The 12,409-nt window shown below is 37.9% G+C and overlaps 1 protein-coding gene across 8 annotated transcripts in view; it reads right to left on the bottom strand.

The window, feature by feature from the left end:
• Positions 1 to 12,409, bottom strand: part of saxo4 (stabilizer of axonemal microtubules 4) — a 331,023-nt gene that overhangs the window by 70,863 nt on the left and 247,751 nt on the right. For all 8 annotated transcript variants that reach the window (XM_069898947.1, XM_069898922.1, XM_069898913.1 and 5 more), the window contains 3 exons: positions 9,798 to 9,869; positions 6,856 to 6,942; positions 748 to 933 (listed from right to left, as the gene is read on the bottom strand). In XM_069898947.1, the coding sequence (XP_069755048.1) occupies positions 748 to 933; positions 6,856 to 6,942; positions 9,798 to 9,869 (345 nt within the window). The remainder of the gene's footprint in view (positions 1 to 747; positions 934 to 6,855; positions 6,943 to 9,797; positions 9,870 to 12,409) is intronic.

Below are 12,409 nucleotides of genomic sequence, written 5' to 3'. Positions count from 1 at the left end.
CATTTGAAATGTTTCAATGAGATCCCCGTCATTCTCCTAAATTCCAATCAGTACAGGCCAACAGTTGTCAAATGCTCTTCATATAATCTTTTCATTCCTAGAATTATTCTTGTGAACTACCAAAGCACATGTGAAAGACATCTTAAGTACCTGAGTACTTAACTTTATAGTGTGAATATGTGCAAATGCATCAATAACCCTACATTATACATAGCTTTGTTCAATGATTATTGGAGATATGTGAGCATTTCCTTTTCAAAATTTGTATTTGATCCACCATGTCAAGTTAGCCAACTGGCTGAATAAGTCTCATGTACTATAAACAAAGCCAACTCAAGGAATTAACCCCAGAGGCCTTTATATTCAGCGTCAGCTATGCTGAATTCATGTCAGCTTTGAGTTGAAGGATGAAAAGACTACCGCAGAACTTGAACACAGTTTAGACTGAAATTCCTGACAGTATATGTCTTAACAATCATTAAGCTCTCAGTAAAGCACAAATTCAGCTTAAGCAGTTAGGTGTGCATTAAACACGCTACACAATTCTCCTGCTTTCTGACCTACATTCCACTTTCAACTAAACCAGCAAAAAGATTAATTTTTTTTTAATGACATTTTGGGAGACTTGCTAGGTGATGACAACTGTTGCATTAACAACTGTCATAAACCCCAATTCTACCAGACACTAAAAACTGGAATGGTACTTAAAACAAAGCCTGACATTGAAGGGGAAATTACTCATCTTACCTGAGCTCCAACACTTATGTTACAAGGCAGTTTTTCTCCTAATGGTCTGTGTACTGGTTTTGTGTATGTTAGGGTGTTGATACTGCTTGGATCTTCAAGATGAGTTCTGTGAAGATATTCGACTGGATCTTCCTTCTTTAGCTTCACTATCCTATCAGCAGGAAGATTTTGAAGCTCATTTGATTGCTGTCCAAAAGAGGTAGATAACATAAGCATGATTCCTGAATACACATACAGCCCAAATATTTCATCGCTGGCTGGAATTTTTGTATATTTGAGAGACACAAGAATTGTTGATGAGACAGATCAGAGTCCTTCATCAAGGGCTCCAACCTGAATTGTCAACAATTATTTTTCTCCCACTGATGTTGCTTGACCTGCTGAGCTCATCTGCATATTGTATTTCATGATATATTCTAATTGGCTTGAATTTAAGATACAAGTCTTCCCTCAGTAAAACAGACAGCATGCAAATAATTGTGATCAGAAATAAATTATTAATCACACTGTTAACTTAGTAAAACTGCAGCTTTGAAATTAGTCATTCTTGAACATACTTTGGTTTCTAGACATCCCAAACTGTTTCCCTTCTTAATGCCCTTCTTTTATTCTCTTCTCAATTTCATTCATGGATGAGCCGAAACAGAGAATGCCAGCAGAGGACACATCTTTGACCTTGCACATAAACACATTGTAGATTCAATTTCTTCAGCACTGAGATGCAAAGGCAACTACAAGACAGCATCCATATTTTGGCCAAGATCAGTAAGAGCAGGACAACAATTAAAACTTTTTATCCCTTTTTATTAGTGCTACATTTAGCATCCGATGCAATCTTATATTTTAAGAAATGAATTCAGCTACAATGAAAACAGACATCAGAATGTGTAAAATGAGAAGATTAGAAATGAACACAAGATGTGGTTTCTTGGGTTTGGTAAAGGAGAAGGATAAACTTGGGGGGGGGGGGGGGGGAGGCACTAGTTTTTTTAAAATCCTTTCTCTTTGCATGAATCCACTCCAGCTCAATAGATTTTATAATTGGTTTGAGCCAATTTTTGAGCAAAGAACTGGTTTCTATCAATGTTGAATGGGTGCTGGGAGTCTGAAAAATAGTGCGAAAAGGTCCATTCTTCTCAACATCTATTCAATAGATTTCAGGTGTCTTCTGCCTGCCTAAAATACTCTCAATCATTCTATTTCATTCCAATATTATTGTCTGTGGAAATTAAACTAAAATGAGTGCAATTACCAATCCTTTAAATCAACAATCCCTATGCCTTAAGTGCTCTGTGATCAGTAAGGGCTTACTTAAGGTGGAGAACCATTATTCTAGACCCAATTGTTATTGAAATATTTTACTTGAGAAAAACTGTCAGCAGCTCATTTCCTTTGATGTTATGAAACCTGCACATAATGATACAATTAGGTTCAATTAAAATACTGGCTATCATACTTTTTCTTTTCACCCACATACTACCTTAAGCAATCCCTTACTAATCAGAGAGCACCTATGGCATAGGGAATACTTAAAGTGGTATGTGGGTGGAAAGAAAAAGGGTGAGAACCACTGCTTTAAATGGATATGCAATTTATTCAACTTCATTTAAAATGCTATACTCTAGACCAGTGGTTTTCAACCTTTTTTCTTTCCATTCACATACCACTTTAAGTAATTCCTATGCCACTACAATTATTAATGTCGAATGCAATATGGCTAAACCCCAATACATTGAATTGTGATTGTTTTTTTTAAATTCTGTTTCTGAGTTCTGAGCATTCCTAGAAAGCCTTGCATATAATTCCCATCTCTAATTACCCTTGAGTGACTGCAGTCCTTCCAGGATTTAGACTGGTGATAATGATAATGAAGAATTGGCAATATATTTTAAAATCAGGTTAGTATGCAATTGGCTAAATGTGTTCCCACAAGCCCGCAGCCATTCTCCTTCTCGCTGGTAGAATTTGTGGGTTTTAAAATGGGATCAGAGTGGTTTAGGTGTTTAACTGTTTTGCATTTTGTAGATGGTACTCATTGCAGCCATTGGCATTGGGGATGGAAGGTTAGAATGGTGCATTCTCAAGGTAGCTTGGTTCTGAATGGTGGTGATGTTCTTAAGAGTTGATGGAGCTGCATTCATCCATGTAAGTAGAGAATACTCCAATGTTCTCCTGACTTAGTGCTTTGAAGATATTGGAAATGCATGAATTGCAAAGGCAGAATATTTAAAAAAAAACACTTTCACTGGCAGGGGCTGTAGATGAATTGCTGGGTATACTTGAACAAATCAACAGCTGCAGGATAATATAACAAATCCCAGTGCATGTGAGTGAAAAGCTTTCAGCACATTGTCCAAACTTTAGTACTGTGATTAAAACACCTGCCTTATTATCCACTTTAATAATCCTATACTTGTGTCACATTTAAAATCTAAACTAAAATAGGGGCACAATAAACACATGTAAAAAAATTTGGTATGGCGAAATGAAACTGTTCCCTATCTGTGTCAGTCTTGAATACCTTCTTTGGGAGTTATATAAAAACAAATTGTAGTCATGCAAGGACGGCTTTATATGGTTTTTGTATTGGGGGAAGATATAAACAGTTATGGTGTGATCAGTGTTTGAGAGAAACATGCTGCATGGTTTTCTCTGGGAAACTGATGGAAAGCTGGACTAAAAAAGATCCATGCATATTTTATGAGCTCAGTGGATCGAATGCTTTGTGTAATTTGCCCACAAAGCAGTCAAAATAGATACAGGACTGGAAGATCTTGATCAGGCTTGTTCAATGGATAATGACTTGTGTACTTTTCAAGTTCAGTCAGTGATATAAAATGGAAGAGGTTGCAACATTAGTTTATGGATATATTTTCTCCTTCAGCAGAGAACAGTACAGCTTCCAGAGAGAAAATCATCATCCTTTGTCTCAGTCCACCTGTCCATAATGGTAGCGCAGCTTTCCATTAGACAGACCGTGCTGATATTTTACTGGCTCTCAGAAATGTGCAGAGAAGTGAAAGTCTTAATTTGTGACTTTCAGACATCCGTAGTGTAGTAACTATGAAATATGACCTGAAACGTTAATAGAAAGGAGCTCCAAAGTATAATAATTTTAGTGTCTCTATTTTAGTATGCAATTAAATGAATGATTATTTTCACTGGAGGAGCTCTGGCACTGTGCCAAGGAGTGTGTTTCTCATCATAGGTTTGAAACCTTGCGCTGTTTTCCCAAGTTCCCTGTTCTAAGTGACAATACCACATTTCTAATGCTGACTAGCATGTGGAAATGGGAGTGTGGAAGCCTAGGAAGATCTCTGGTACAGACCCCAAATTTTAAACATTCATAGGAAATTTGTAACTTACATTTATGGTCCTGCATCTCGTTGACCAATAAGACTTAAAGTTTGCTCAGAAATTCCAAGGAACTTTCAGATGTTACTAAGGTAGTTGTTGTTAAATTTCTGCTGCTAAATGTGACCTAATGTTCACGTAGGCTTACAAAGGCCAAAACCTGATTGACATCTTCATGTTCAGGTTTAACAGGTAGTAACTGTCCCAGAGAGCCAAGGTTTGATGATTTTTATATAGCCTATCAAGCTTAAGTGAACTGGGAGGAGTTGTTAATATAATTTCCAAATGTCTGATGAAGCTTGTATGCCAGATTACATTGGAGTCATAGAGCATTTATGTTTTTGAAGAATCAAAGACTTCTTTCATTATCAGAGACTTACTGCCCATTCAGCATTTAGCACCATATTTATGAAGCACATGGTTACAAGATAGGTTTCATTTAAATCCACCACATCAGCATTCAGGTTCACTTGAGGAGCTGCTACTAGACTTTGAAATAGGCCTTTTCTCCAAACGTGGCTTGTTCCATTAATAATGAGTAGAGTATTCATTACTGCTGTGTTAAGCACGGTTGCTTGGGAGGACAATGAGGCTGTAGACAGGAGTTGTAGTGATGTAACAGAATCACTTATATCTGGTGAACTTTTTTGGCAACCTCAGCATTAGTCTGATACATTTACAGTCTTAAGCACATAATGTTCTTTACAAAATTGTGTTTGATTTCATTTGCATTTTTCACTGTGCATGAATGAACTGAAAGCATGATGCTGGCGGAAAAGATACTGAAAGCTGGTTAAAAACTGGAATGCACTTGGCACCACAGAGTGCATGTGATAGTATTGCAGTGTAATTTCCAGCTGCCTTTGATGCATCAACCCCATAGTATGATTTATTTATTCCACGTGACATAATTAAACAGTGACAAGCAAAATAATTATACTCATTCAATCAGGCTCATTGATAAAATATTATCCTGCTCAACTTTTATATAATTTAGCTCAAACAGTTCTCCAGCAAAAAAATTTTGTTGATTTCTTCAACACTTAATCTTCAGCTCCTGGAACCATTTGAAATAATTTTCTAGGTTTTTCGCAAAACTAAATTTTTAATGAAGCTATAAAGACTAGACATTATTCGTGCTAAATCAGAGGTGTCTACTGTGTATTTTTTTTGTTCATATCACAATGAAAATAGAAACTGGGCACAAAATGTATAATAGATATGCTCATGTCATGTGCATGCAAAGAACGTTCTTTGTTTCTTTATCACACCAGAACTGGCAGAAGACAGATCACAGGTCACGAATGGCTAGAAAGAGACAGGTAGATCGCAATAATGAGGAGCCAGCAAGAGAGTCATATCTTCAGGTGGTGGGGAATCAGGATTGCAAGAATTACCTTGGGCCTTCAGAATTTGGTTGTGTGGAGATTGAGGATGCCGTCCTGCCTGGTGAATAGAGTATCAATTAATACCTCAGTTGGGTGATGCAGTGGTAAGGGGAGGGGGGTGTGGTATGGAGATTTCTTATCTGCAGAGGATGCTTGCATCAAGCTCACTGCATACAAGCTAGGGTAGCCATTTCCAAAATTCAAAAAAGGAGGATATGCAGGGTTGGTGTCAGAACAAGTCTAAAAGGTGGGCATTAGGGTAACCATAGGGTAGGGACATAAACTTGCATTCAAAAACTCTTTCACCGGGGTGGGGGGGAGAGTGCGGGTGCCTTATCTCCCTCCAACAGAACACACAAATGCACGTGCTTATATCGCAGCCTGACGTTAGTAGTCCAATCCAGTGCCAGTCGGCACTCGCAAATGTGCGCAAGAAGAAACATGGCCAAGTATGGCCTACAGACCCTGGGATGCCACATTTAACAAGGTAAGAGTCTCTCCCTGGCCCTTTCTGCCCCTACACTCCCAAATGGGGGATAAATTAATGTCTGGCTTGAGGTAGAGCCAGACAGAGGACAGAGAGCTCAAAAGCTGGACTGTTCTGTATAAAACCAGACGTCTGGCCATCCTAACACAAGCAGTCTGCATGGGTGATCCATACCACGAACAATGTCAAATGTGGACACATTAATTTTGCATGTAATGCATAATATGTTTTGCCATGGCACAAGTTCAAATATTACTTGGCATAAGCACAATACATGCACAGTGGATTCGAAACAAACATTGACCAACATGACCCATCCAACAAAATCTACAAGCTTTAAGCAATTTGGAGTTTTGATGGTGTTCCTTTGTGGGATATTGAATAATTTGCATCTACTCCAAAGAATTTGTATATGGGAACATTATCCTGTTGTTTTCCCCAGCAAAGCATGCAAGCATGATTCTAGCCTCAGTTGACATCCATGCTATTTCTCACAGGAAGCCATTTAAACAGATTCAAGAGCAGGATTACATCAACAAGAATTTCACCGTGCTGCCAGCTAAATTTAATAATGTTTAAAAAAAAAATCAGTTTGCTCAACTTAAATTTGTTAACTAAGGAAATTACTACAGTATTCTTAATCTTAAATTGAAAAGCAAGAAGATTGCATCTGCTGGAAATCTGAAATAAAAGCAGAGCAGATGAAAGGTCACCAGAATGAAACATTAACTCCACTTTTCTCTTAACAAGTGCAGCCAGGTCTGCTGAATATTTCAGCCATTTTCTGTTTTCATGATCTATCATGTTCCTCTTGTCAAGAAAATATGACTGACAGAGAATATGCCTACCAAACGGTGAAGTGATGGAAATAGTACTTACAGCTGTGTCCAATGAGAGTCTGACTTCATTTGTAAAACCGGTGCCCCTATCAGACCTGTTTGCTATTGCGGGCAGAAATGCATCTTCCTGCGTATCAAACAGTAAAACATATCAACTTTACATCACCAGGATCTACTTCTGGTATTATTCATTGGAAAGGATAAGGGCAAACCCATAGCAATAAACATGAAAATTGCTCTCTAACACTCCTTAAGAACCCAACTTGATTCCTTGATGTCCTCCCCTGATGTCCATTTAGAGTGTTGACTGAAGTGATGAGAAAAAGATGACTGAGTAATTGACATGACCAGAAATCCTACCATTATTATTTTCAGGATCAAGCATTTGGGTTCACTATATGATGAGCAAACCCATCAAGACTCAGCAGCTCCAACGATCATGGCCTTTTATTTCAATGGCTCCCCAGAACTCTGGAGGCATTTACAAATGATATTGCAACCCAGAAAGCTGTCAACCACCTGACACTATACATAGAGAACTATCAGCCTGAAAGCAGCAATTACCTTTTTACTTCTAACACCATACAAGACAACCAGTAATTATCAATAAGTGTAACTTTGATGTACTGGTATTTGAAATACTGTGCTGGTATTAATTTTATCCTGACTGCAAGACCACAAAATAAGACATCTTGTTAGCAGTGAGACATATCCAAGTCAAATCATCTTGTTTTTATGTGGATGTCGATCCACTAGCGTTAAGTGTAAAATCTTTGAAGCTTCATTGATTCATGTGTTCTGGGAATGCTCTAATTTAGAAAAATGTTGGAAAGATATTTTTCAAACTTTATCAATGATTCTAAAGGTCAAATTAGAACCATGCCTTCTCATTGCTTGTTTTTTCTTGAGAAGAGGATATATTCTTGACTTCAACCCAAGAGAGAATTTTAGCTTTTACCTCATTGATAGCTAGACGAGCAATTTTAATTAAATGGAAAGAAAAGTTTCCACCCACACATACTCAATGGTTATATGTTTAAGCTTGGAGAAAATTAGATACAACATTAAAGATATGAAGTTTCAATTTGACAAGATGTGGAGCCAATTCATAGATTACTATCATAATTGGAAAATTTAAGAAGTCTGGATGCTCTGGAGACTCCCTGCCTGGTGTCTGAAGTTCACTATTCAATCCATATCTTTACAATTCTACAAATTTAACCTTGGTTAGAGGGAGGGGTTTGATTAGTCGTAGGATTATTTTTTCTTTTTGTTTTTTTAGATTAATCAATTAAACATGGGATATTTTATGAGAAAGGGAATAACTGTTAAATAGCAAGTTATAGAATTTGAAGTCTTAAAGAAACCAAATAAATTGTTATGCTTAGGTTTTTTCATTTCCATTATATGTGTAATATGTGTTATGTATATGATCTGTTATTTGTTATTATTGGATGACTTTGTGTGTAGATTTACATATTAAACTCAATAAAAATATTCTAAAAAGAAAAAAAAAGGAGCGGGATGGCAAATCCATCAAGGTATTTGGGATGGGACCTTTGGACCTGCTGGCAGTCTCTATCACCATTCACAATTTCTTTCACCTGGACCCTGAGGTCAATTGTTACTGTAGAACCACAAAACATTACAGCCACAGGATTGAACACCATCTGACCTAATATTCACAATTCAACAACACTACAGATCATTAAGGGTGCATTGCATCTCCTGCAGGTAAATTATTACATTAATGCTTAGTAAGAATCATTTATAATATTTAAAATAGTTAATCAGTATATCTGAATCATTAATATCCAAATTCACTTGTTTGTTATCCTTGAGTGAATTCACTGTTCCCAGTGTTGAATTTGCATAAAATACATTTACAATGACTTCTTAAGGATTTTGAGATATTTTAATAATGTGATAAAATTGTTATACAAATGTACTAATAAGCATAGCAATCTTTAATTCGGAACTAATTCTTCATAATTGCCTGAAAATCATAATTGGAGTTAGGTCAATCACCTCGACCATACTGATTTATATTTTAGAAATGCTCTCCCATATTACTATCTTTTAGCTAATTTCTTAGTTTCTCATTGGGGTTCTGGCCTTCTGTTTGTCTCTCAAGATTTCCAATGTTCTCACTTCCAGATGTAATCAAAATGAATTGGAATAGAATTTACAAATTGCCCAAATGGCTTGATATTTATGATTTCCTTCCTTTTTTGGCAATATTTAACTGTGAAGAGGAAAATACCAAGCAATATAATTGCCACTGCCCAATGAACTGTTCAAATCTCAATGCTGTCAGTGCCTTTGTCCCTGAGGATCAGCTTATTTATCATTATACTGTGTATTTATCTTTGGTGTTACTTTCTTTAGTGTTTCTAAAATAATTATTGAAGTACTTTAAGATATTTTTCTCTTATTTCAATAGGGAATTTTCTGATTTTTCAGATTTTAGATTTATTCTCAGAGTACATACATGTGGCACAATTGGCGTAATGGTTAGTGCAACACCTTTGCAGTATCAGCAATCGGGACCGTGGCTTGAATCCCGCACTGTCTGTAAGGCGTTTGTATGTTCTCCCGGTGTCTGCGTGGGTTTTCTCTGGGGGCTACGGTTTCTTCCCACCGTTTGAAACGTACCAGGGGTGTAGGATAATTGGATGTAAATTGGACGGCACAGATTCATGGGCCAAAATGCTGTATGTCTAAACTTAAAATTTAAATGACATCACATAAATACATTTTACTGATGCATTATTTCCATTCTCCCAAACTGTAAGCCTGAGGAAAAAAAATACATCTTTAACTTGCACACTGCCTCAACTCAGATAAGAAGTGAATAAAGTTATCGTCAGGCACCGAAGTAAACTGGATCAGCCAATGTTTATGAAGCGTAATCAAGTGACTCTCGTATAAAATGCTGATCATTTACCCACACGTAACAAGCTTAGTTGTGGAGTTACTAACATGTAGATTTCCTGATGGTAGATAGTCGGACTTTGATATAGAGATTCCAGTTGGCCGGTCTGTACAATACCCCTTAAAAAAAGAAATATAAATTCTGGTCAAATAAAGCTTGAACTGACCATACTTCAAATAATAATAGTATAAATCCCTTCTTTAATAATGATGCAGCTTCCTTATAGGCCACATGACTTTGAGCGGAAATACACCCTTTATCCTGAAAGTTGCTCCCAAAGAGGTCAGTAAATGGGAGTCGATATCCGTTGCTCACAACCAACATCAAATGCAAGGTCAACTCAGTTCAATACATGAGAAATTCTTGAAGGAGACATGGCATTTCAGAGTAGAAATCAAACATTTGTGACATCGGCAGAGGACTGATAGAAAAAGCAGTGCTCTTATTTCACAACTGGCAGCATTAAAAGGGTTATTGAATATTGTCTTTCTTTTATCTAAAGATAGAAAAAAGACAGTGGACAGTCATGAAATGAGCCAGAATTATTGCAAATTTTATTTTTCCCCCGTTGAATTAAAAGTAGGGGCTCAATATAATGTTGGCAAGCATGATGCCTGAACTCTAATCTCAGGCAGTCTAGGTCAATGATGAGGAAGGCAACAAATTTGCTGACCTGTATTAAACTTCAAATTGCAAGCAATTGCCAGCTTTTGCTCTGATGCAAGGTTCCACAAACTGACTGTAGCCATAAGATTTATGCAGTTTCCCTGAAGGTGGAAAAGTGCAGATCAACCCATGTAAATGAAGTTAGGAAGTGTCCAATTGCTAGGAGTGGCATTACACTTATCCTATGCTCTCAAAATCTTGACACCCAAGTTCAGCTATTTAATAGCCTATGACTTCTGGAAAATGGGAGTTGTGGCGATCACAACGTGCATTTAGTTCAGGCTTGTGAGTACTCGAACAGGTACAGGTAGTGTGGTGACTTTCAGGTGTCTCCTTGTTTTTAATGATTGCTTCATGCAACTGGTGTTAACTATTCTGTTTGTTGATTTGTGCACCACACCACAGGGCATATTAACTGAAAAGACAGCAATACAAACCTGTATGCATTACTTCACAGCTTGATACGTTGTGGCTGCAGGAATTACTGAGAGTTCTATCTGGACTGTAATCCTTTCAGAAATGGCATTCCATGGAGAAAAGCTTCTAAAATTGCACTGAATGTCTATTGCAAAGGCTAGGAGGCCTTTCATAGGAAGCAGATAACCATAAATGGTATGAGTGTCCTGGATGTAGGCCTACAAGATGTTAAATGGCCATTTGTCGCCCACAATTAATTAATCCACCTTCAAGTGCCAGAGTCCACCAATGACATTACTGGACTCAAACACTGCTCACTGCACCTACATAACTCACCTCCCCAAAATCTCCCTCTGTCAGGATAAGCCAAACGATTGTTGGTGCATCTTAACAACACGTTTTGCACTTCTACAAGTCACACAGCCACAACCTACAGCCGTTCAACTGTGAAAGGAACAGCATCCAAATACGCTGGAGGACACTGATGTCATACAGAAGTTTGAACTTTGTTGCACTTGGAAAAATTGCCACAGAAAAGAATGATTTGGTTCACTGTGTAAAAAAGCTACAAAAAAAAAGCTGAACCATAAAACAAGGTAGGGTCCTTTATTCACTGTAATGGGGGTAGTTATTTATTGCATTCATCAATTTTCTCATTCTGTATTCACAGCCTTATTAGATGAGGAATTTGACAGTTCAGACATTAAATGGTAATTCAATATGAAATTGATGTTTTCTGATTAAAATTATGGACTCTGCTGCTTCAAAACAAAAAAAAATTATCTTTCCAAATATGAGGATAAATTGTACTGCATTACCTTTTTCTCATTCTCCAATCAAAGAACACTAGGCTGGTCTAAATAGAACATGGGAGTGGGAAAGTTGTGATAATATGAAGGACTGTCTTCTCCACTTACAACCGACAGACAGAATCTATAATCACATTGTTCAAGTGAGCATGAAACACCTCTCACAAACTGCCTAACATTTTGCAGAAATCTTTATGTTAATCTCAGCAAACTATTATTAGAGCACAACTTCTTCTTTGGCTTGGCTTCGCGGACGAAGATTTATGGAGGGGGTAAAAAGTCCACGTCAGCTGCAGGCTCGTTTGTGGCTGACAAGTCCGATGCGGGACAGGCAGACACGATTGCAGCGGTTGCAAGGGAAAATTGGTTGGTTGGGGTTGGGTGTTGGGTTTTTCCTCCTTTGCCTTTTGTCAGTGAGGTGGGCTCTGCGGTCTTCTTCAAAGGAGGTTGCTGCCCGCCAAACTGTGAGGCGCCAAGATGCACGGTTTGAGGCGTTATCAGCCCACTGGCGGTGGTCAATGTGGCAGGCACCAAGAGATTTCTTTAGGCAGTCCTTGTACCTTTTCTTTGGTGCACCTCTGTCACGGTGGCCAGTGGAGAGCTCGCCATATAACACGATCTTGGGAAGGCGATAGTCCTCCATTCTGGAGACGTGACCCATCCAGCGCAGCTGGATCTTCAGCAGCGTGGACTCGATGCTGTCGACCTCTGCCATCTCGAGTACTTCGACGTTAGGGGTGTAAGCGCTCCAATGGATGTTGAGGATG

This window comes from Narcine bancroftii, chromosome 1 (assembly GCF_036971445.1).
Source record: "Narcine bancroftii isolate sNarBan1 chromosome 1, sNarBan1.hap1, whole genome shotgun sequence".
NCBI classification, from domain to species: Eukaryota; Metazoa; Chordata; class Chondrichthyes; order Torpediniformes; family Narcinidae; genus Narcine; species Narcine bancroftii.
Note: the sequence above shows the minus strand (reverse complement) of the source record. Positions and strands in the feature narration are given on the sequence as shown.